At 40.6% G+C, this 26,615-nt stretch overlaps 1 protein-coding gene across 2 annotated transcripts; it reads left to right on the forward strand.

Annotated features, from left to right (window-relative positions):
- The first annotated feature begins 639 nt into the window (after positions 1–639).
- LOC106566978 (LHFPL tetraspan subfamily member 4 protein) lies at positions 640–26,259 on the forward strand. 2 transcript variants are annotated; one of them, XM_014135688.1, is made up of 4 exons: positions 640–1,721; positions 24,204–24,443; positions 25,276–25,304; positions 25,528–26,259. In XM_014135688.1, the coding sequence occupies exons 1-4, from the start codon at positions 1,316–1,318 to the stop codon at positions 25,579–25,581; spliced, it is 729 nt and encodes a 242-aa protein (XP_013991163.1). In that variant the 5' UTR covers positions 640–1,315; the 3' UTR covers positions 25,582–26,259. The 2 variants fall into 2 exon arrangements, with proteins under 2 accessions (XP_013991163.1, XP_013991164.1); XM_014135689.1 differs by having other exon boundaries at positions 25,276–25,292.
- Positions 26,260–26,615: the final 356 nt, after the last annotated feature.

Raw genomic sequence — 26,615 nt, forward strand, 5'->3', positions numbered from 1 at the left:
CTTGCCTAGTTAAATTAAAAAAACATTCTAGGCTTTTCCAAACACAGAGATTCAAATTATTGTGTGATGGATATGTGTAAGTGAGTGCGTTTTTTTTTTGCCTTGTCCTTGTTGTTGTATCTCTTAATATGGGTGAAAATTGTGAAACTCCAATAAAAATACTGTTACAAAAAAAAAAAAAATTATTGTGTGATTATCTTATTAACCCCTGTGTGTAGGCCTACTGAGGCATGATCTCTTGACCTAGATATTCATGAAAATGTTAGTGCCAGGTTAATTTTCGTTAGCGAGTAATAGATTAGCGAGAAAACAACTATTCAATCACCAACGAGATTAAAACAACATTCAATTCAATCAATTCCCATATTACTTGCTGATGGACAGTTGATATGGACCAGTTGATAGGGTCATCTTTAGTGGGATCATCTTTAGAAAATAAACATTCTGTCTTCTGTGGGTAGGCCTATGTCTAATCAAAATGGTTAACCTAAATCTGCATACAAACAATCGTTATAATTGTAGTAAAATAATAAGGAGGGGAGAATACCATTTTTCATGCAAATCTCTGTTGGTTATTGTGCGGTACGTGAACGCGCCGCAATCAACAGTGCTCAGCGTCTTCTGAGAGCGCGCGAGAGATCCACGGAGAGACAGGACGACGAGGGGAGAGGCAGGAAGAGGGCGCGAGACAAATAGGGAAAATCCCAATAATGGAGTGGCGGCGGAGGAGGTCGGTTTCGCGAGCTCGGACTGGTCATAGTTGACGTTTTCATTTTCTCAAAATTGGATGTAAATTCTATAATTAGGGACTGTGCGCCGATATCTCCAGCTCAAAGAAGCCCTCCACGGATGCCTCAGATGCTACACGTAAACGGGGGATCCACCACTGGCACTAGGCAAAAGCTTATCATTTCTGGTGGGCTTGGATGAGGATACTAAAGGACATATTTTTAAGATAGCATTGGTTGAGGATATTGCAAACACGTTTTACTGTGAAATATCCTATTTCGGACTCCACTTCTCTTTTCTAAGGAACGATACATTATGAATTACCTTTATGATACATACATGTATCTATTCAACAATGTGTAGGCTTGTAGGTTCGCAGGTTGAATCTACAATGATATGGTAGCCAAAAATAAATAAATAAAGGCTAGTCAATAAGAATAATAAATCAACGTATTTTAATAATGGATTTATTCTGAATAGCTACACTGCTACCACATTTACAATCACAGCTTTCACAAACGGAGACGCGCAAAGACTGAGTGAGTCATTAAAATAACGAAAAGAAAGCTACAGTATAGTGGAAAACATGTTGCCTTCACAAGAAGCCGCCAAGATTTACCATGATAACTACATGCGGAACTCCCGCGCCATCGGGGTACTCTGGGCGATATTCACCATATGCTTTGCCATCATCAACGTGGTGGTCTTCATTCAGCCCTACTGGATCGGGGACAGTGTGAGCACGCCGCAGGTGGGTTACTTCGGCTTGTTCCACCAGTGCGTTGGAAGAGGACCGCCCAACCGAGAGCTCACCTGCACGGGTAGCTTCGCCGAGTTCAGCTCCATCCCCTCCGGCGCCTTCAAAGCGGCGTCGGTCTTCGTGTTTCTGTCCATGGTGCTGATTCTGGGCTGCATCGCCTGCATGGCGCTCTTCTTCTTCTGCAACACCGCTACCGTCTACAAGACTTGTGCCTGGATGCAGCTCCTATGTGGTACGTAAAACCATTGGAAACTCAGTTACACAATATTGTTTCCGTACATTAATATATTGGGGAATTTGATTTTCACTGGTATGTCACAGGCGACTGAAAACACATGGATCTGCTGGTTACAAGTTACATGCAAACAACCTTGTCAAAAAAATTGCAACATGCTGCTTGTGCTGTTGCTATTGCTAAGGATGATGGGTTATATCTACAGGCAGATTAGATTCACCTCGCTACAAAATCATTTTCACTCCACATTCCTACACAGATTCCAAACTCTCCGGGCTTACTGGGAGTGGAAGTTGGATGACTTCATGTAATTTTCCATTGTCACTCAGTCATGAGTCATGGAACTGTGGAAGGAAGACACATATCCTATAGGCTGCCACACTGACCCACATTGAGCTCTAGCGATTGCAGATGAAGCATTCATTTGCTCAACAAATCAGTCTCAAAAACAACCAACACACTACAAAAGGCCTCCTTCTGTTGGTTGGATGCATTCCTTCAACCATGACCTGACCACATAGAGAGTTGCCCTCTTGATAAATAGAAGAAACAAGTAGGGGGAAATGAAAACAGGTCGTTTATGGAACTTAATTCACTCACTCCCACTCAGATCTATACCTCAAGGACCTCCCAGAGTGGATTATAAATTCATCAATGCGGGTCGTTCCATTTCATTTCAGCAAGACACCCACCATCTCAGATTGTTTTGAAATGGTTTATGTAGTTAGAAAAATATAAGATAAGCATTCCTGCAACATTCTTTTGTTGAAAGACAATTTTAACTCTGACACATTTGGACAGTTCAATTTTTATGATTCATACAGTGCCTTCAGAAAGTTTTCACGCCCCTTGACTTTTCTGCATTTGTTGTGTTACAGCCTGAATTGAAAATGGATTACATTTAGATTTTGTGTCACAGATCTACACACAATACCCCATAATGTCAAAATGTCATTCTATTTTTATAAATGTTTAGAAATTAATTCAAAATGAAAAGCTGAAATGTCTGGAGTCAATAAGTATGCAACCCTTTTTTTATGGCAAGCCTAAATAAGTTCAGGAGTATAAATGTGCTTAACAAGTCACATAATAAGTTGCATGGACTCAATAACAAAAGTGTTAAACATGATTTTCAATTACTACCCCATCTCTGTGCCCCACACATACAATTATTTCTAAGGTCCCTCAGTCGATCAGTGAATTTCAAGCACAGATTCAACCACAAAGACCAGGGAGGTTTTCTAATGGTTCGCAAAGAGCACCTATTGGTAGAGCGGTAACAACAAAAAACAGACATTGAATATCCCTTTGAGCATGGTGCAGTTATTAATTACACTTTGGATGGTGAATCTGTGCTTGAAATTCACTGATCGACTGAGGGACCTTAGAAATAATTGTATGTGTGGGGCACAGAGATGGGGTAGTAATTGAAAATCATGTTTAACACTTTTGTTATTGAGTCCATGCAACTTATGTGACTTGACACCCAGTCACTACAAATGATACAGGCAGGGGCGAAAATCTGATATCAACTTTGGAGGGGACAATTACATTACATTTTCTCAAGAGCAATTCCTGAGGGGGACACCAAAAGTAGTGCTGTAACACATAGCCTACGTTTAATATGGTAAATGTATATTGAGGAACCAAAGAAATAAGGTGTTTGCCGTACTCCTAACTACCGGTACCCAAAACTACACAACTAATCACAACAGCAATACCATTGCCTTTAACAAATCTTAGTTCAGTCACCAGTTTAAGTTGAGAGTGGGGGTATCCATGGCATTTTCCAATTATGTTCCTATTTTACAAGTTAAAAAAATTGAGAACCTTTCATAATGTTGCCAAACAAAGACTCAACAAACTTACCTGAGACTCCCTGTCTCTGCCAGTCTGTCCCTGCATATCTGTCCCCAACTCTGCTGTCTGTGTGCCATCTGTTGCCTGCTCTGCCTAATGACATCATTGTGAAACATTTCCATTAGAATTTCATTTCTTTCTTATGAACATTTTATCAACTAGTCTTTGAGATATTAGGCTACTAGGGTTCTTACTTTGCGTTTTGGTGTACTGAAAAATACTCTGATGTCCGTCTTTTTTCTGCCATTTTTCTGCCATTTCTCTACCTGGTTGGCTACACACACACAGTATGTAGGTTATTTACAGTAGGAGATGGGCTTCTATCATCTTATCTTCTATCATTCTATATGGGCTTCGATCTAAAAGGTAGCTAGCAAATGTGAAACGGATTGCAGTGACAAGAGTTGACAGCTGTATGAGTTCACCATTTACACAACATATGCTGCAACCTTTTGTAATTGTAATCGTTTGTTTCATATTGGCTGGCTTCTAACAATAGCTGAATTTGCAAAGCTAGCGAGCACCAATTCAGTGGTGTTTGCTATAATCTTTGCTACCCGGGTTAAATAAAGGTGAAATAAAATATATAAATAAAAGTTCCCTTGCGACAATTTAGCTTTTGCAACGAGACCATTAAATATATTTAAAACAATGGTAGAAGAGAGTGTAGTTCTGTTCAGTTTATCGCTAACCTTATCACAGGGACTTTGAAGCACTAACTTACATGCATGCTGATCTTGGAATAAATTGACGATAGCAAAGATTCCATCTTTGACGACGCCACATAAATGGAATAGGTACTAGCTAGCTTAATAGTTAATATTTTCGCGCTAGCTCTGCATATTCAGCTAGTGTGTGTGCGCGATTGACTGGATTAACCTCACGTCAGTTACGTGCATTGAGTGCCTTTCAGACAGTAGATACGACCTCTACGTTACCTCGCAAGCTAAGGAACTGGCAGTGGATCAAACCATTGTGAGGCAAAGAGGGGGGGGTCGCAATCTTTTGAAACTTAAAAACGAGCTATTAAGTGTCTATAATCAGCACAATTGCTTTCATTGTGTATTATTAATATTATTTAAATTACATAGTTATGTTTCAGTGATATATTGGGGGGGACAAATCAGATTTTTCCCAGGATGGGGGGGTCGTGTCCCCCCCGTCCCCCCCGGGATTTCCGCCCCTGGATACAGGCACCCTTCCTAACTCAGTTGCCGGAGAGGAAGGAAACCGCTCAGGGATTTCACCATGAGGCCAATGGTGATTTTAAAACAGTTACTGAGTTTAATGGCTGTGGTAGGACATAACTGAGGAAGGATCAACTAATATAAATTACAGATTGAAAAGGAGGAAGCATGTAAAGAATAAAAATATTCCAAAACATGGATCCTGTTTGCAATAAGGCACTAAAGTAATACGCAAAACATTTGGCAAATACATGACATTTTCCTGAATAGAAAGCATTATGTTTTGGGCAAATCCAACACAACACATCACTGAGTACCTCTTCATAGTTTCAAGCATGGTAGTGTCTGCATCATGTTATGGGTATGCTTGTCATTGGCAAGGACTCAGAAGTTATTTTTGATAAAAAGAAATGGAATAAAGCTAAGCATAGGCAAAATCCTAAAGAAAAACTTGGTTCAGTCTGCTTTCCAACAGACACTGGGAGACAAATTCACCTTTCAGCAGGACAATTACCTAAAACACAAGGCTATAACGTCACAGGATGTGACCAATATGCAGACACAGGAGGCAGATGGTCCGAGTCTCTGATATTTATTAATAGGCAAGGGGCAGGCAAGAGGCAGGTTGAGGACAGGCAGAAGTTCGTAAACCGGGTCAGAGTCAGATGGGTACAGGATGGCAGGCAGGCTCGAGGTCAGGGAAGGCAGAATGGCATGGCAGGCAGGCTCAGGGCAGCCAGCAATGGTCAGAACCAGGAGGACTGGAAAACAGGGACCAGAAAAACAGGAGTACGGAAAAACATGGAGGCTTGACGAGACAAGACGAACTGGAAACAGACAAACAGAAAACACCGCTATAAATATACAGAGGATAATGGGGACAAATGGGAGACACCTAGTGGGGGGTGGAGACAAGCACAAGACAGGTGAAACAGATCAGGGTGTGACAAAGGCCAAATATACACTGGAGTTGCTTACCAAGACAACATTGAATGTTCCTAGTTACAGTTTTGACTTAAATCGGCAAATCTATGGCAAGACTTAAAAATGGCTGTCAAGCAATGATCAACAACCAAGTTTGAAGAATATTTTAAAGAATAATGGACAAATATGGTACAATCCAAGAGTGCAAAGCTCTTCCAGACTTAATCAGAACGACTCACAGCTGTTATAGCTGCGAAAGGAGATTCTAACATGTATTGACATTACAGAGTATTTTGTGTAAATCATTTACAAAAAAATTACAATTTAAAATCACTTTTAATCACACTTTGTAATAGAACAAAATGTGGAAAAAGTCAAGGGGTGTGAATACTTTCTGAAGGCACTGTATAATATTCATTAAATATAATACTCAACATCCGATTTGGACCAAACCACATCTTAACAATGACTAAGATGTCAGGGATCCAAATAAATGGTCGAAAGCCACCCGTGGATGCCCCAACTCCACACCAAGCCCACCCCAATGGCCAGTATACAGTATCAGTTCTCTATGTTTGACAAGTTATATGAAGCTGTGGCTTGGAGTATTGTTTATTCATACTATGTAATGTATTCTTTGTGAATTAGTACCAGGTTTTGCCCACTACATGCTGCTGTTCTCCTATTACTGCCACATCCTTTTATCCATGTATTAAATGGAACCTTTTGCAACTTTGGGTAGAAAACCCATAGCTTTTGCTCAAGATGGAAATAAATGTTGTGATCATCCTTTCAATTCAAGCCAGTCCTCCATGAAAGCAATTCAAACACATACAAACTGTCCTTCTCTTGAATCTAATCTGCTCAATGAAGTCAATCTGTGTAACTAGCTGCACTCTTAGAAAAAAAGAGTTCCAAAAGGGTTCTTTGGCTGTCCCCATAGGATAACCCTTTTTGTTTCCAGGTAGAACCCTTTTTGGTTTCAGGTAGAACCTTTTTGGGTTCCGTGTAGAACCCGACATGATACCCAAAAGGGTTCTTCAAAGAGTTATCTTATGGGGATAGCCGAATAACCCTTTTAGGTTCTAGATAGCACCTTTTTTTCTAAGAGTGTGCCCACACACCAACAGAGATCTGCTAGTGTTGGGTTGACAGCCTAAGGCTTAAGCTGTATCTGGGAAATGGCCCAAGTGTGTGTAGTTTATTCCCTTCAATAAAGGTTTTGATTAGTTAGACCATTCCTTGTGAACAAGCAAACCAATTGGCTACAGGAGTTCTAATGGTTTAAATGTTATGGTCTTCAATGGTAAAAATCCCAAATGCAATGCCTTCAGAAAGTATACTGAACAAAAATATAAACGCGACATGCAACAATTAAAAATATTTTACTGAGTTACAGTTCGTTTAAGGAAATCAGTCAATTAAAATAAATTAATTAGGCCCTAATCTATGGATTTCACATGACTTGGCAGGGGCGCAGCCATGGGTGGGCCTGGGAGGGCATAGGCCCACCCACTTGGGAGCCAGAACCATCCACTTGGAAGCCAGGCCCAGACAATCAGAATGAGTTTTTCCCCCCAAAAAGGGCTTAATTACAAACAGACATACTCCTCAGTTTCATCAGCAGTCCTGTTGGCTGGTCTCAGACGATCCCTCAGGTGAAGAAGCTGGATGTAGAGGTCCTGGGCTGGCGTGGTTACACGTTGTTGTCTGCGGTTGTGAGGCCAGTTGGACGTACTGCCAAATTCTCTAAAATGACTTTGCAGTCGGTTTATGGTAGAGAAATTAACATTAAATTCTCTGGCAATAGTTCTGGTGGACATCCCCGCAGTCAACATGCCAATTGCATGCTCCTTCAAAACTTCAGACGTCTGTGGCATTGTGTTGTGTGACAAAACGGAACATTTTAGAGTGGCTTTTTATTGTCCCCATTACAAGGTGCAGCTGTGTTCTGATCATTCTGTTTAATCACCTTCTTGATATGCCACACCTGTCAGGTGGATGGATTATCTTGGCAAAGGAGAAATGCTCACTAACAGGGATACAAACAAATTTGTGCACAAATTGTGAATGGAAAATTCCTGGGATATTTTATTTCTGCTCATGAAACATGGGACCAATGCTTTTCATGTTGCGATTATATTGTTGTTCAGTATATTTATACCCCTTAACTTATTCCACATTTTGTTGTGTTACAGCCTGAATTCAAAATTGATTAAATATTTTTCTCTCACACATCTGCACACAATACCTCATAATGACAAAGTGAAAACATGTTTTTAGACATTTTTGCAAATTTATTGAAAATGAAATACAGAAATATCTCATTTACGTAACTATTTACACCCCTGAGTCAATACTTTGGCAGCGATTACAGCTGTGAGTCATTCTGGGTAAGTCTCAAAGAGCTTTCCACACCTGGATTGTACAACGTTTGCCCACTATTCTTTTCAAAATTCTTCAAGCTCTGTCAAATTGTTTGTTGATCATTGCTAGACAACCATTTTCAGGTCTTGCAATATATTTTCAAGTTGATTTAAGTAAAAACTGTAACTATGCCACTCAGGAACATTCACTGTCTTGGTAAACAAATCCAGTGGAGATTGTGTTTTAGGATATTGCCCTGCTTAAATGTAAACACATCTCCCAGTGTTTGGTGGAAAGCAGACTAAACCAGGTTTTCCTGAAGGATTTTGTCGTCGAAAGGAGTAGACCAAACGATAGATAGCTGCCTCTGATTGGAAACCATACTCAGCCAAAACAAAGAAATACAACACATATAATGCCCACCCCACACCCTGACCTAACAAAATAGAGAAATAAAACGTCTCTCTCAGGTCAGGGCGTGACAGCCTGTGCTTAGCTCCATTCTGTCATTTTTGTCAACTGAAAAACTCCAGTCCTTAAAGATTACAAGCATACCCATAGCAGCCACCACTATACTTGAAAATATGGAGAGTGGTGCTCAGTAATGTGTTGTATTGGATTTGCCCCAAACATACTGTAACACTTTGTATTCTGGACAAAAAGTTAATTGCTTTGCCACATGTACTGCAGTATTACTTTAGTGCCTTGTTGCAAACAGGATGCATGTTTTGAAATATTTTTATTCTGCACAGGCTTCCTTCTTTTCACCATTCAAAGTGTTAATAATAACTTCACCATGCTCAAAGGGATATTCAATGTCTGTTTTTTGTACCCATCTACCAATAGGTGCCCTTCTTTACGAGGCATTGGAAAACCTCCCTGGTCTTTATGGTTGAATCTGTGTTTGAAATGCAGTGCTCATCAGAGGGACCTTACAGATAATTGTTTATGGTACAGATATGAGGTAGCCATATCCTGCAGTCAAATGACCAAATAGCCCTCTAGTGGCCTCATGGGTGGAATGTTATTAATGTTTTTAATAATTTCATAATTAATACAAATGATTTAAATAAACCCACCAAAAATCTGGTGTTTCTATATGAAAAGGTTTTGTTATATTTCAGTCTCAACTCAACATTGAATACATTTCAACTCTATATCTGACATGGTACAGATGTCTTCTTTTTTTAAGCCCATAACCATGTGTGTGAGGTGAATACTTTTGTTTCAAAGTAGATGTGCTTAAGACTACCAAGAAACACTCTGTGTGAGCCTGATTTAGCCCACTGCAGGAAAAGGTTCAACACTATTATTGCACACAGAGTGAGTCCAGACAACTTATTATATGACTTATTAAGCACATTTTTACTCCTGAACTTATTTTGGCATGCCATAACAAAGGGGTTGAATACTTATTGACTCAATACATTTCAGCTTTTCATTTTTTATTAATTTGTAAAAATTTAGAAAAACATAATTCGCTTTGACATTATGGGGTATTGTGTGTAGGCCAGTGACAAAACAAATGCTCAATTTAATCCATTTTAATTGTTTCTGTAAGACAACAAAATGTGGAAAAAGTCAAGGGGTGTGAATACTTTCTGAAAGCACTGTAATGGTAATGTATTGGGCTGGGTTTAATGGTAAATGTCACTAATCATTTTATTGAAAAACACAAGACTGCTTTGTAATGGTTTATAATTGTATTGTTTTATTAGGGTTTTCACAACATTTTAGTCACTAGCCCATTTCTCCATCCCATTTTAGGTCTTGTAGGAAATGTCTTAATATGATAATTGCGTCATAGGGATAGCCCTCTCTGAGAGCTGTCATTTGTTGGACTATTCGAGAAGAGTGGGTTAAAGCATTAGGTTGCTAAGAGAATGACAAACTGAATTGCTTTCATGGAGGACTGGCTTGACTTGTGCGGATGACCACACAATGTATTTTCATCATGAGCAAAAGCTATTGGTTTTCTACCCAAAGTTGAAAAAAAATATTGTGATCAATTTAATAAATACAAGAGACCAGAAAACTGTATAAAATTGTGTGGCAGTAACAGTCGGAAGAGCAGCACATAGTATGCAAAACCCGGTACTTTCACAGTGATTTATGGAGGGAAATGCATTCAAACTTGAATGGCTAATTTCTCTGAACAGAGGGGAAAAAAACATCTCAAAATTCCCAGAGAATACATGACATCGTATTAGTCATTGTTAAGAAAATGTTTGGTCCAAATCGGATGTTGGGTACTATATTTATTGAATATGATATGAATCCTATGAATTGAAATGGACAATTTGGGTGCAATCAATAAGCTTAATATCTCAAAGTTCAAATAAACTTTCAACAAAATAATGTTTCAGGGATACTAATCTTATCTGTGTCTAACCACATAAATGTTTTCAGAACAATTTGAGATGGTGGGTGTCGAAAACGACTCATGAGATACGCACAAACGTATGGGAGTAAGAATACCTCAACAGTCAGCAGACTGAGAGCAGAAAAATATCAGCAGTTTTTTCTGTTTGTATTGTTGTTTTCTTCATCTGTCCGCTCTCCTTTCTGATCAGCAGAGTCAGTTTGTTTGGTTGGAAGAATGTTCAACCATCAGCAAGATGGAGGAACAGAGAATCCATTAAATAATATTTCCATACTCTTAGGATGACAGGACACTCACTATGCACTTTTATGAAATTAGAAAAACATGCATGCAGCTATCAATGCTGGTATTCATCCAGAAGTGCACACATAAAGCGGGATTAAAATTGATTTAATTGTAATTTTTTTGTCAACGATCTACACAAAAAACTCTGTAATGTCAAAGTGGAAGAAATATGTTAACATTTGTAAAAAATATATATATATAAAAATAAAACATATCTTGATTAGATAAGTATTCAACCCCCTTATTCAATACATGTCAGAATCATCTTTTGTAGCAATTACACATGTGAGTCTTTCTGGGTAAGTCTCTAAAGCTTTTCACACCTAGATTGTGCAACATTTGCACATTATTCTTTTCAAAGTTCTTCAAGCTCTGTCAAATTGTCACGTCCTGACCAGTAAAGGGCCTATTTGTTATTGTAGTTTGGTCAGGACGTGGCAGAGGGTATTTGTTGTACATGTTTTTGGTTATGTGTTTATATAGAGGGTTATTTTGTGTAGAGTGTTTCTGGGTTTGGTGGTGTATCTATGTAGAAAGGGTATTTGATTTAAGTGGTTCGGGGTTTATTAGATATGTATTTATGTAAGATGGGGTGTTTGATTTATGTGTGCCGGGTAGTTGGGTATGTTCTTGTATTGTATTTCTAGGGGGCTGGTCTAGTGTGGTATTTCTGTTGGCCTGGTGTGGCTCTCAATCAGGAACAGCTGTACATCGTTGTTGCTGATTGAGAGTCATACTTAGGTCGCCTGTTTTCACCTGTTAGTTTGTGGGAGATTGTGCTGTGTATAGCTTTGTGCCTTACCGGCCTGTTATTGGGCGTTGTGTTTTCGTATACGTGTTTGATTTGTTTTCCTTCTTCACCAAAAAAAAGAAGATGAGTGTACATTTTCCCGCTGCGTCTTGGTCTCTACCCTACGACAACCGTGACACAAATTGGTTGTTGATCATTGCTAGACAACCATTTTCAGGTCTTGCCAAGTCAAAACAGTAAGGCGGCCACTCATGAACATTCACTATATTCTTGGTCAACAACTTCAGTGTTGATGTGGCCTTGTGTTTTAGTTTATTGTCCCACTGAAAGGGGAATTCATCTCCCAGTGTTTGGTGGAAAGCAGACTGAACCAGGTTTTCTTCTAGGATTTTGCCTGTGCTTAGCTCCGTTCCGCTTCTTTTTTATCCTGAAAAACTCCCCAGTCCTTAACGATTACAGAATACCCATAACATGATGCAGCCACCACTATGTTTGAAAATATGGAGTGGTACTCAGTATTGTGTTGTATTGGATTTGACCCAAACATAACACTTTGTATTCAGGACAAATAGTAAATTGCTTTGCCACATTTGTTGCAGTATTATTTTAGTATCTTGTTGCTAACAGGATGCATGTATTATGTACAGGGTTCCTTCTTTTCACTCTGTCAATTAGGGGTTTGTATTGTGGAATAACTACAATGACGTATATCCATCCTCAGTTTTCTCCTATCACAGCCATTCAATTCTGTAACTGTTTTAAAGTCACCATTGGCCTCATGGTGAAATCCCTGAGCGGTTTCCTTCCTCTCCGGCAACTGAGTTAGGAATAATGCCTGTAACTTTGTAGTGATTGGGATATTGAATATCTACTTTTTTAACCCATCTACCAATAGGTGCTCTTCTGTGCGAGGCTTTGGAAAACCTCCCTAGTCTTTGTGATTGAATCTGAAGGCACTGTATGTATTTGCAATTGAGGCCCTTTCCCATTCCCAGTGGCTGCTGGATCAGCTCCAACTCAGTACAGGGTATAGCCTTGCGATGAGGCTGCATCTGCTACACTGTGTACAGGTGAGTGGCCTGATAGTGTTGGCTATGGGGCTAACGCTCTCACCACTGAGGAGATGATAGTTTAATCAGCTGCTGTATCCTGGGCCGTGGCATAGTGCTTTGGCAGAGCGTGGTGCCAACAGCGGGCCGGCCCTGGGAAGAGGACAAAGAGGACCAGCTGCTCTTCTCAGTGCCCATGACCTTCCTCATGGGGAGTACCATCATGATTCTCCTCTTCAGTCAGGAGAGCTCAATGTTATATGTTGTACTATACAAAACCATAAACTGTACTGTTCTCTCATTATCCCTACTGCAGTTACATCGTGGGCAGAAAAGTTGGATGACGAGAGAAAAGGAATACACATCTTTTCTCAGTTTTTCTTAGTGAGTTTTTGACAGGATCTCTGAACTGCCTGTCTTGCTCCACTCTGTCTCCGGCGAATGCTCCTTTAAAGTGCAACTGAATGCAAAAACAACTTCTCTGGTTGAATACGGCCTATGTTGCATCAATATTCGTCCCAAAAGTTTCTTTCTGTGCCAAAATGTACTAACATGTGTAAGTAGGATCATTTCATATAGTCAATATATTCTAAAACAGAGTTTTGTGAGATTTGTGGACCTGAGGATGTGACAACTTAATGAAGGTTGGGTTTTGATTTCAATCCTGCCCACACGGGACCACTGCCTGGCACATTCTAATCACGGCTGGCAGTAATCAAATCATCCGGATCACAGCTGCCCGATGTGCTGCAGTGCACACTCTCCAATCGCTCACCAGAATCAACCTGAAACCTAATTTATTTACAGACAGCCGAACTAACCATTAGCATGAAGCGCCTCAGACGTTTTTAGACAATAATATATGCAAGACTTTGTCGCAAATGTTATGTGGAAAGAACGAGATTCATTTTTCATATACGGCTTGGGTTTTTTCTCCAACTGAAATATCCTCACATTCGTGTGCTAACGTTAGCACAAACACAACCTTCATCAAAGATAAAGTAGCTACATCTAGAAAGCAGGAAATGCAGTACGCTCGAAGCAGGATTCCCTGACTAACCACGTTCAGGTTTGTCATGCTGGGTCACGCGGTTGCTAAGCTATTCAGTGCGGAGCCAGAAACGGAAGAAGAAGCGAGACATCTCTCTCCCTCAATTTTTCTGGTTCATATACAGTCGATGAACTAAGCAGACCAGACCCAGCTGCTAATGCATTGGTGCTTCTGGGAGAGCAACCCTGTTAAGCAGACCGGAACTGGCCATTTTTTCCCCCAATGGTAAACAGCCTGAGTGGGACATCTTCATTTATCCACCATCTTTGCGGTGGCCTGTTCTGGACGGTGACTGAAGAGGGACAAATGACATTACTGCCAGTATACGAAATAGCAAACATAACACACCCACATAGAATAACACCCCCAAGACACAAGTCTCGTTTTTCTTAATGAGTATCAGAAAAGCCCAGGTGGAATCGGTAAGTTTAGCCCCTCTTTGTCATTTTGCTGGTGCTCTGCAACTGTGTTAGACAGAAGGAGGAGAAATCAATCACACACTCCATCCCAAACACATCGAGAGAGGAATGGATAGCATACTGACCAAAATGGAAAAAGACAGACAGTGGCAAGAAAAAGTGTGTGAACCCTTTGGAAATACCTGGATTTCTGCATAAATTGGTCATAAAATGTGATCTGATCTTCATATAGGTCACAACAATAGACAAACACAGTCTGCTTAAACTAAGAACACACAAGCAATTATACGTTTTCATGTCTTTATTGAACACACCGTGTAAACATTCACTGTGCAGGGTGGGAAAAGTATGTGAATCCTTGGATTTAATAACTGATTGACCCTCCTTTGGCAGCAATAACCTCAACCAAACATTTTCTGCAGTTGAGGATCAGACCTGCACAACGTTCAGGAGGAATTTTGGACCATTCCTCTTTACAAAACAGTTTCAGTTCAACAATATTCTTGGGATGTCTGGTGTGAACTGCTCTCAAGGTCATGCCACAGCATCTCAATCGGGTTGAGGTCAGGACTCAGACTGGGCCACTCCAGAAGACGTTTATTAAGACATTCTCCTGCAAAATGTCTTGATAAACTTGGGAATTCATTTTTCCATCAGTGATAGCAAGCTGTCCAGGCCCTGAGGCAGCAGAGCAGCCCCAAACCATGATGCTCCCTCCACCATACTTTACAGTTGGGATGAGGTTTTGATGTTAGTGTGCTGTGCCTTTTTTTCTTCACACATAGTTTTGTGTGTTCCTTCCAAACAACTCAACTGTAGTTTCATCTATCCACAGAATATTTTGCCAGTAACGCTGTGGAACATCCAGGTGCACTTTTGCAAACTTCAGACGTGCAGCAATGTGGCTTCTTCCGTGGTGTCCTCCCATGAACATCATTCTTGTTTAGAGAGATGTTAGCATGTTCCAGAGATTTCTGTAAGTCTTTAGCTGACACTCTAGGATTCTTTTTAGCCTCATTGAGCATTCTGCACTGTGCTCGTGCAGTCATCTTTGCAGGACACCCACTACTAGGGAGAGTAGCAACAGTGCTGAACTTTCTCCATTTATAGACAATTTGTCTTACCGTGGACTGATGAACATCAAGAATTTTAGAGATACTTTTGTAACCCTTTCCAGCTTTATGCAAGTTAACAATTCTTAATCTTAGGTCTTCTGAGATCTCTTTTTTTTAGAGGGATGGTTCACATCAGGCAATGCTTCTTGTGAATAGCAAACTTACATTTTGTGAGTGTTTTTTATAGGTCAGAGCAGCTCTAACCAACATCTCCAATCTCGTCTCAGGGATTGGACTCCAGGTTAGCTGACTCCTGACTCCAATTAGCTTTTGGAGAAGTCATTAGCCTAGGGATTCACATACTTTTTCCATCCTACACTGTGAATGTTTAAATTATGTATTCAATATAGACAAGAAAAATACAATAATTTGTGTGTTATTAGTTTAACTTCTCTAGGGCCAGTGGGACGATTTCGTCCCACCTACGTAACAGCCAGTGGAATCGCGTGGCGCGTTATTCAAATACCTTAGAAATGCTATTACTTCAATTTCTCAAACATATGACTATTTTACACCATTTTAAAGACAAGACTCTCGTTAATCTAACCACACTGTCCGATTTCAAAAAGGCTTTACAAGCAGAGTACCCAGCCAGAAATAATCAGACACCCATTTTTCAAGCTAGCATATAATGTCACATAAACCCAAACCACAGCTAAATGCAGCACTAACCTTTGATGATCTTCATCAGATGACAATCTTAGGACATTATGTTATACAATACATGCATGTTTTGTTCAATCAAGTTCATATTTATATCAAAAACCAGCTTTTTACATTAGCATGTGATGTTCAGAACTAGCATACCCCCCGCAAACTTCCGGTGAATTTACTAAATTACTCACGATAAACGTTCACAAAAAACATAACAATTATTTTAAGAATTATAGATACAGAACTCCTCTATGCACTCGATATGTCCGATTTTAAAATAGCTTTTCGGTGAAAGCACATTTTGCAATATTCTAAGTAGATAGCCCGGCATCACAGGGCTAGCTATTTAGACACCCACCAAGTTTAGCCCTCACCAAAGTCAGATTTAATATAAGAAAAATGTTATTACCTTTGCTGTTCTTCGTCAGAATGCACTCCCAGGACTTCTACTTCAATAACAAATGTTGGTTTGGTTCAAAATAATCCATAGTTATATCCAAATAGCGGCGTTTTGTTCGTGCGTTCAAGACACTATCCGAAAGGGTAAAGAAGGGTGATGCGCCCGACGCGTTTCGTGACAAAAAAATTCTAAATATTCCATTACCGTACTTCGAAGCATGTCAACCGCTGTTTAAAATCAATTTTTATGCAATTTTTCTCGTAAAAAAGCGATAATATTCCGACCGGGAATCTGTGTTTTAGTACAAAGAGAGAGAAAATAAAAACATGGGGTCGCCTCGTGCACGCGCCTCAGTCTCATTGTCCTCTGATAGACCACTTACCAAAGGCGCTAATGTTTTTCAGCCAGGGGCTGGAATTACATCATTCAGCTTTTTCCCGGGTTCTGAGAGCCTATGGGAGCCGTAGGAAGTGTCACGTTACAGCAAAGATCCTCAGTTTTCAATAAAGAGAGTCAAGAAGAACAAGAACTTGTCAGACAGGCCACTTCCTGTAAGGAATCTTCTCAGGTTTTTGCCTGCCATATGAGTTCTGTTATACTCACAGACACCATTCAAACAGTTTTAGAAACTTTAGGGTGTTTTCTATCCAAAGCCAATAATTATATGCATATTCTAGTTTCTGGGCAGTATTAATAACCAGATTAAATCGGGTACGTTTTTTTATCCGGACGTGTAAATACTGCCCCCTATTCCTAACAGGTTAAGCACACTATATTTGTCTATTGTTGTGACTTAGATGAAGATCAGATCAAATTTGATGACCAATTTATACAGAAATCCAGGTAATTCCAAAGGGTTCACACACTTTTATTTGCCACTGTAAGGCCATGCAAGTGTATACGATAGCTGGTCTCCCAGAAATACAAGATATGCTAATTGTTATGTGTCCCTCCAAAATAATAGCACATAACTTAAAAAGGGGAAAGCCTGATTTCTACAGGCCAGTGGTTTCTAACTCTACACCCCATCTCCTATAGGACCTCCATCAACTCATCTCTCACTCATGTCCTGACCCTGTCTCCCTGAAATGTTAAACAGAACTAAGCATGACACGGTCTGGCACTCTGCTCCGCTCTACTCAGTTTACAACTAGCTACTCCCGCAGCAGCATACTACATTCCTTTTAAAGAGACATTTCACTCAAACACGATCTTTTGGTATTTATTTTTCATTAGTCCACTGTTGACACGGTTCCAAAATGTTTTGCATGTCAGCAGTAAAGTTATCAAGATATTGGACTTTTAAGAAGCAAAATGTCACTAGCCTCATCATGATGATGATGTGTCTGGTGACACTCTGCTTCTTAAAAGTCCAATATCTTGATAACTTGACTGCTGACATGCAAAACATTTTGAAACTGTATCAACAGTCGACTTATGAAAAAAAGACCAAAAGGTAGTTTTTGAATGAAATTTAACTGTAAGTTACATTAGGGCTCTTCTATTGTTTCCGTCCCTGAGCAAGGTCCTGAGGCTGAGAGGCTGACAAAAACGAATCAGCAGTTTCTACAGGAAATGTACATTGTAGTATTTTATTGATCACAAAAGGCCAGACAATATACATGTGTTTATCCAACTTTAATGCAAAGGTAGAAGAGCTGTGAATATAATAGCAGGAACAAGCTTTAGTGCTGTATATTACTGAATGGTACCAACAAGCATTCATGGTTTCATGTTTAATTAAGTTGACCTCTAATCAGATAGAAAACCAGTTCAAGCGTCGACCCCATGGAGAGTGGAACAGAATGAAACCAAATACGGATCTGCTTCCACATACCTTGGATGAGATGAGAAGCTCTGAACTAACAACTTGTTGTATAATGGGATTCCCTTCACCTGTGGTCATGCTTGCGCTGTAGGCTACCAGGGGGGTTTGAACATCAAATCAAAATACATTTTATTTGTCACATGCGCCCAATACAGCAGGTGTAGACCTTACAGTGAAATGCTTACTTACAAGCCCTTAACCAACAATGCAGTTAAGAAAAAAAAAGGGAAAAAAAGTAATAAAAGTAACAAATAATTAAAGAGCAGCAGTAAAATAACAATAACTAGGCTATATACAAGGGCTACCGGTACAGAGTCAATGTTCGGGGGCACCGGATAGTCGAGGTAATTGAGGTAATATGTACATGTAGGTAGAGTTATTAAAGTGACTATGCATAGATAATAACAGAGAGTAGCATCAGCGTAAAAGGGGAGGTATGGGGGGGGGGGGCAATGTAAATAGTCTGGGTAGCCATTTGACTAGATGTCTTATGGCTTGGAGGTAGAAGCTGTTTAGAAGCCTCTTGGACCTAGACTTGGCACTCCTGTACCGCTTGCCGTGCGGTAGCAGAGACTAGGGTGGCTGGAGTCTTTGACAATTTTTAGAGCCTTTCTCTGACCCCGCCTGGTATAGAGGTCCTGGATGGCAGGAACCTTGACCCCAGTGATGTACTGGGCCGCACGCACTACCCTCTGTAGTGATTTGCAGTCGGAGGCCGAGCAGTTGCCATACCAGTCAGGGATGCAACCCGTCAGGATGCTCTCGATGGTACAGCTGTAGAACCTTTTGAGGATCTGAGGGCACATGCCAAATCTTTTTACTCTCCTGAGGAGGAATAGGTTTTGTCATGCCCTCTTCACGACTGTCTTGGTGTGCTTGGACCATGTTAGTTTGTTGGTGATGTGGACACCAAGGAACTTGAAGCTCTCAACCTGCTCCACTACAACCCGTCGATGAGAATGGGGGCGTGCTGAGTCCTCTTTTTCCTGTAGTCCACAATCATGGCACTGAGCCACTGCGTTTGATAGCCGACGTGTCCCCCCCCCTCTCTGTGGTGTTGGATGTGCGTCAGCCTCGTGTGAGATGTTATATAACAAGAGAGGCAGCTTATTATGATGATCTTATTCCTCTGGTCCCCTTCAGGGAGATGTCTTCCTCACTTTAAACCCCCATTCATTCAGTACCAGAAGGGGCGTTTTGTTTTTCCCTGTGTTAACATGTTTTTTTGTTCTACCTGTGTTACTGTAAAAGTGCTCTTTGTTCCTCTACGGTAATGTGTGTGGGGGGGGGGGATTTGCCGAATTGATGAGGAGGTTCCATTTAGTTTATTAGTAGGCCCCTTTTTTGCTGTTTCTGAAAAATGTTTTGCGTTGCTTTTGTGTGTGTGTTTGTGTGTGTGAGAGTATGCTCATGTGCATGTGTGTGTGTGTGGATAAGTGCATGCACGTGCAAGTGTTTTCCATAAGCTTGCAAAAGGAGATGTAGCAAGTCGATACATTTATAGAAATAGAAATATCTATCCCAGGAGATCCCATGCTTTCTCTTTGCCCTGAGATTTCTGCCCAGGCTTCCCTGAAATGCACATGATTTAATCATCAGATGCAAATAAATAATTCCAAAGTCAACAGTGCGTTACTAAAAATAATCTGCAGAGTGAATAATGTATTCTTTTGACCCGTATTTGAATTGTCCCTCCTGACAGAGAGAGGCAGAGAGAGAGAGGCAGAGAGAGAGAGGCAGAGAGAGAGAGGCAGAGAGAGAGAGGCAGAGAGAGAGAGGCAGAGAGAGGCAGAGAGAGGCAGAGAGAGGCAGAGAGAGGCAGAGAGAGGCAGAGAGAGAGAGAGAGAGAGAGAGAGAGAGAGAGAGAAATGAGAGGATTCACTTGCTCAGGCTTTATAATCATTCTGGGGCTTTTCCTTAGCATCACCGAAAACCATTCTCAAAAATCAGGGGGGGAAAATAACTTGGTTCCTTATAGCTAAAACAGAGGGAGTTGTGGTTTTGGGATGTGTCACTGAATAGTTAGGGTAACCTTAGATTGCCCACCCTGACTTTTCCCACCTTGCTGGGTACCTAGGGGACTGGAGCTGGGCACCAGACGATAAATGCACTTGACAGCATATGTGTTGCGACATTGACTTGGAATGGTGGAGAGCTGGGCACAGGGGTTTGAATGAGTTGACACCTCAGGTCCAGACGTAGGAGCCACTTTGAAAAAAGGGAACGCCAGCCAAGTGGAGCAACAGACGGACCAATAATGAAACAGATTGCTCTCTCAGCGTTGATGTAAGGTTTGCCAAGGTTTGGTGCTGGGAATGGCCAGTGGCAGAGGATAGATGATTTATTGCATTATGTTTGTCAGTGATATCACACAGATGATACAGACCCAAACCACTGTTTTCCCACTGCTGAAAACCTCACACACTCTCAGGAGTTAGTTTAGTTTTCAATACCGTTTCTTAAAAGTAACTTGTGAGTGTGACCTGAAAAAGTGTAATAATAGTTATTAACAGTGTAATAATGCTCGATTCCTGAGTGATTTAAAAGTTGTAACTCAACTGTAACTCAACCCCCCCATGTGAGTCTGTCTAGTTCGCCAGTGTGCTTGTCCAGTCTGACAAAATAACACAGAAAGCGAAGAGAAAACAACAATGGCAAAGTCTGACAAAAGGGTAACAGAACTGGGCTTCTAGCCTCATTGCCAAATCACAGAAATATTTGATAGTAATTGAATTACCCTCTTGGAGAAGAATAGAAACAGTTGTCCTTATCCCCCTTAGAGGTGTTTCTCTATTGTCTCCTGAATTAAAACTGTACTAAGGTCATTCACACCAACAGGGCAGACTGCATTTTCATTTGCCCTCCTGTCCTTCTCCTTTTCTGCATTTATTTGTGTTCAGAGTGACATTGTAGCATGTTTTAAAAGCTCATGTAACCCTCTCACCAGGCTCGAATTTGACTCTCACGAATCCCTATTGTAAACTCGCTAGGGGGATGACAACTAGGGTATTAACGTTAACTTCTGATAGAATGATATGCTTTCCCATGCATTTAAATGGCACTGAAACAGTAAATGACTCCACCAAGGCAACAGACATAAGGTTCAATATGTATATTATCACATTTTCAATGTACCACATCAAAATAAATGAAAATAATAACCCCCAATGATTTTCCACAACCCATGTCCAAATTACTGGCAAGTTTGCTTAAACCCGTTGGCGTGCGTTGGAGCTAAAAAAAAAAATGACGACACACATGAAGTCCCGAAGCACCCCACCGTTGTGGTTACTCACTACTCGTAGATATTTCCTCAGCGAAGTATAGCAGTTCCGTGCAGGTGCCCTTACAAGATCCACACCAAGCACCGCTATCAATGCAGACAGTACTCCTTAGCAGCAACAGATATCCCATGGGAACATGAACTTGTTAATCTTCCACAAGCAATTCTCTCCAGGTCTCGCACGATGCTAGGCTAACCTCGAGGCTGTCAAATAGCTCCACAATGAGACAGTAGCTTCAGTCTCTACTAAGTCTTTCTTAACAAAATAATAATAACTCTCTTATAAAATCAAATCAGTATTTCCCTTCAAAACTCGGTAGGTATGGGTTTTCTTCTATTTTTTTTATCGTCTTCTTTCATAGTTTTTCTTCACCAACACTGATAACGTCTCTCCATCTCTCTTTCAACGTCTCTTTCTCCTAGGCTTCCTGTTAACCAGGTCAACTCTCCCATTGGCCTCAGTTTAACAAGATACCTTATTGGTCAAAACGTACACTAAAAAGTAAACCAACCTATTCACTTGTACATTAAAGAAATATTTCTTCAAAATAAATGCATTAACAACGTTGCAATTCAAACACCTTTTAAATCTAATACCAATTAATTATAACAAATAAACTAAATAATTGCTTTTAACAAGGGTATTACACTCACATCAAAGCAAATGGTATAAGTTTGAGATTATTCAAGTACAGCACTTGACAGACTGGTTGACACTTTCATTTTACTTATTGTAGCCCTGGGGCCACACAACATTGTGTTTGCATGGTTAAGAGAAGAATACAACTACAGAGTAATTATGGTCAAATGGGGCCCAGAGCTCTCATCATGATAATGGGACTAGATGTATAAAGTGCAGCACATATTTTATTTACAAACACATTAAACACATGCCCACAACATGTTAGCCATAATCTACTCATTCTTTACCAGAAACATCTTCTTTTCTTTCTTTTTTTTCTTCTCACATTGGCCTCTTCAGCCTCGTGAACCATGGTGCTCCAGGATATTTTGAATGTTCCAGATCTGGCTTACCAACATTACTGTCCTCAATTGTCAAAAAGCATCAGTCTGATGGGTGTGAGAATAAACCCCATGGTGCTGCTAGGCCCACAGCTCCCACAGCTCCCACAGCTCCTAGTGATCTTCTCCGTTACACAGCCTGAGCTGCTTCAAATGCTCATATCTCAACTGAACTGCCCAGGTCTACTACACATGGTAGCATACAGACACTAAAGGCTCTGAAATGTTTCTTTGAATTGGGGTCTTTTGGAGTTTATTATTTAGCTGTGAGAGTAAGCGGTGAGGTGGGGGAAGGTGAAAAAAAAGAGAGCGGAAAGAGAGAACAGGAATGTGTGTGTGTGTGTGAGAGAGAGAGAGGGAGAGAGAGAGAGAGAGAGAGGGGGGGGGAGAGTGGGAACTAAAAGTGGGCCAGCTCTACCGCTCTACTCTGTAGCTCTGTCTCCTCCTCGCTCCTCTCCCTGGCTGCTGCCTTTGAAGTTCTCTGTACAAGTTCAGAAATATCTTATGAGAGGGGAGAAACAGAAGGGAAAAGAAGAGAAAAGACAACTTCAAAGCGCTTGGATTTTGTTTCTCAGAACAAGATATTTGTGGTGCAATGATTTTCAACCTGGAGGCCATATAAAAATAAAAGGGGGGTTAGTAGGCCTGAAGGTCAGCAGGCCAGCAAGGCTGGGGAGGGATGTAGTGCACACTGCTGAGTGTTACTCACCAAACCTCAGGGGAAGCTTTACAGGGCCAACTGAGGAGAAAGACCCTTCCAATAGAAAATTAGAATGTCTATTATAGTCCAAATTTAGCACAAGCATTTCTACATTTAGCTGCACAATGAAACATTGTTATTATTAGAGCATTTCAGGCTTGTGTCTTTTCATCTGTGTGTCTATGTTTGCAGTTGCATAATGTCATCGTTATCAACTGGACTGTCTGAGCTCAGTACCGTTGATGGATGAGCTGCTTGGGAATAATGGGAAGCCGTGTGTTTGGCGCTGCTCACCAGTATTGGGAATATCATCAGGGAGGCCATCTTACAAGCTCATTAGTATGGGATCAGCAGAGAGGTTGCAGTGAGCTCAGCAGCAGCGAGGCAGACGAGGGGGAATCAGGGACCCCGGGACAGAAGAATGAGCGAGAGTTGGGGACTCAGAGAGACCCAGAGGCCCAGAGCTGAAAGATAAGCAGCAGCAGGAACATCAGCAGAAAAGACCCTGTTCCACCCCACCAACCCCCTGAGAGCCAAGCACAGGGATCTTACTTACTCTCTCACTCAAAGAAAAGTGACTCATGACTTCTATGTGATTTTCCATACCAATGCTAATGTCTCCTTCATGTCTCCTCTAAAACATTATAGCAATTACAGCAATTATGGTTTGCATTTTTTTATCCAACCCCCCATTGCCTATACTGTATTTGTCCCATAGAGACCTCAACGTTGTATCTGTGCCAATTATGGCATCTGTGAAGTTATGGACAGTGCCATTGTGGCTATCTCCATTTTAAAGTAGTTTAAAAAAAGGTGTAAAGCTAATATCTGCAATGCTGGAGTCTGGAATCAAATCTTGTGTCATTCATTTATTGTGGCCACAAGATGGCGGTCATATAGCTTAAAGCCATGTACAAAGTAGGCAAACCAATTTGAAGAAGACAACGCTCTGATCATTGGCTGATCACTCTCAACCCATAGGAATCCCCACTCAGATGACTACTTTAAAATGACGGAAACCCTCAATGATAATGTCCATGCAAAAAACGCTTATTTACATGTAATGATCTTTATACATCTCTATGATTTTTACTGGTCTTTTGATGACAATGTAATAAAAGTTTAGCTTTTGAATCATGCATCCATGTTTTCCATAGACTCTAGCTCCTAAACATCCTCTCTCTCTTCTCTCTCCCCCAGCTGTATGCCTGGTGTTGGGCTGTATAATCTTTCCAGATGGCTGGGATGCAGAGGTGGTGCGGGACCTGTGTGGGGAAGAGACGGGGAAGTATACCCTGGGTAACTGCTCTGTCCGCTGGTCTTACATCCTTGCTATTATCGGCATCCTGGACGCCCTGATCCTCTCCTTCCTGGCCTTCGTCCTGGGAAACAGACAGAACAACATGTTCCTGGAGGAACGCAAGGCTGACAACAATAAAGGTGAGGGGTGGATTAGACCAAGACAAGACTGCGTCTGAAATGGCCCCATTTTCTCCATATAATGCACTACTTTTAACCAGGACCCATTGGGTTCTGGTTAAAAGCAGTTCAGTCGGGAATAGGGTGACATTTCAGACGCAAACAAGCAATAACCAAAACATATCATATCTATAATTAATCAACATGTATCAGATAGATTTTCCTGTATACAAATAAAATAGATTGCAGAACCTGTTCTGATAGTTGACATGATTTCTGAATGATAAATAATACATCTGGTATTGTTATTAAGTCGATCAGTCTAGCCTATTGCGCTCACTGTGAAACTGCATGAATGAGGGTAGGAATGTCCACCAGTCGGTTCCCACTGTTTGCACAGGATTGCATCAGACTGGTCTGATCATATTGAGTAATCAGAACGGAGAGACGTTCGTTCAGGGGACCTTTGAAGAGATTGATGTCAGAATCTTATATGAAGTGTTCTAAAACTCACTGTCGCCATTATGACAGAAAAGTAATAGACCCCTCGTGAAGTTGTTAACTGTCAGATCAGAGGATTACACTGTTTGGTAGGGAAATGCCAAAGTATCGTGATTTCTTTATACTATACTTGCTATGGTGGTTTCCATGGTTACTCACCAGCTTTCAGTGGGATATGCCAGTATCTATATATCATCTGCAGTGTCTCTCTCACCACTCGTCTGATTAACCCTGCACTAACTCACTGATAGAGATTATACTGTGTGTAATATTGTATGTGCTGTACAGGGCTTCAACAGAATGTATATTTTTGACACTCTGTTTACAACAATATTTTACTTTGTTCTTGCAGATTTTGCTGTGTCCGGGGTAAGTGACTTCGTAAGTGAACAGTACACAGTGTCATGGCTTTGTGCATGGTGCAGTTATTGTCTAAATTGATCAGTGTGTTTGTCCCATTAGTCCCGTCTTGTATAATATGTGTTTGGCTGAATGAGTTCAAAGCACTGTTTTGTTCTGTATTGTAATACATTGCTATATAATTTGTATTATTTCAATATCCTTGCATGATGCGCTGCTGTGATACTTTTTTTCTTGCCTTTAGATTGAGGTCAAAAGAAGCGACCCAAGGTATGTTGGAGTCCAGCGGTTGTACTGATGGGATCTTTACCGTGGATGACCACCTCTCCTCTACTCCCTGCCATCCAGTCATCCGGCTATATGTGCAGACCACATGCATAGATGTAGGATCTTAATTTGAGCCAGTTTGCTACAGTAGGGAAATGTGAATGATTATGTGGATAATAAAAAAATGACATTTTTGTAGGGGCTGATCCATTTTTTTTGTAAGGGAAAATCAAGTCGGAAATTTCAACGTGGAAATAACAAACTTCAGAAGTCTTTTTAAACCTCAGATACACTACAAGTTTAACATTTACTGCATTGCAAGAAAGTTCTCCTGCAACAAGGTGATCAAATGAAGAGCCTACATCTGTACAGCATTCAGAGTTATAAATCTGGGAGAAACCATATTTTACAAAGGCGCTATGATGTTGTAAAGTGCATTAACAATACTTTAAAAAAATGACAATATTTGTAAATATTATGTGTCCAAAAGGAACTATATATTGCAGCTTTACAGAAATTGACATCTCTGGGAATCTATGTACTGTACATACAAAGTAATGTATACAGTATATTGGTACTGGATCATCCAACAATGAAAATGCTGTTCAGTGTATTTCTACACTTTGCATAACGATTTGAGTAGAAAGGGTAGAATAAAGTAGAACAAAACAAATATTTTGTAAACATTTAATACACGCTATAAAACTAAGCTTTTGGTGTTTCTTTTTGAAGGTATTTACTGTAAAAAGTGAACATTTGAGAATCATTTTTGAAATGATAAAACTGAAACAGGGTAGATTAAAGAAATGATCCGCTAGAAAGATGACAGGAAAACGTAATATTTGGCATTAATCTCTCAGAAGGAAGCCCTGTATGCTGCATTCTCTCGGCACTGAGACACTCGGGCCACAGGTCTCCACCATACCGTCCAAACAGGCCTTCTACGGCACATTGCAGTGACCAACACATACTGCGCCAGGCTGCCAGCCCAGATGGGCTTTCATTGGGCCTGTGTGTAATTAACCTTAACACCCCACAATGGGAAAAGTATCATGGTAAAAATCG

Source organism: Salmo salar, chromosome ssa13 (assembly GCF_905237065.1).
Source record: "Salmo salar chromosome ssa13, Ssal_v3.1, whole genome shotgun sequence".
Lineage (NCBI taxonomy): Eukaryota > Metazoa > Chordata > Actinopteri > Salmoniformes > Salmonidae > Salmo > Salmo salar.

Excerpts from the sequence above, each read along its gene's own strand:
- LOC106566978 (XM_014135688.1), top strand. The coding sequence starts at position 1,316 with ATGTTGCCTTCACAAGAAGCCGCCAAGATTTACCATGATAACTACATG. Across the intron at positions 1,722-24,203 it reads CTGGATGCAGCTCCTATGTG|CTGTATGCCTGGTGTTGGGC; the intron begins GTACGTAAAACC and ends TCTCTCCCCCAG. Across the intron at positions 24,444-25,275 it reads CAAGGCTGACAACAATAAAG|ATTTTGCTGTGTCCGGGGTA; the intron begins GTGAGGGGTGGA and ends TTGTTCTTGCAG.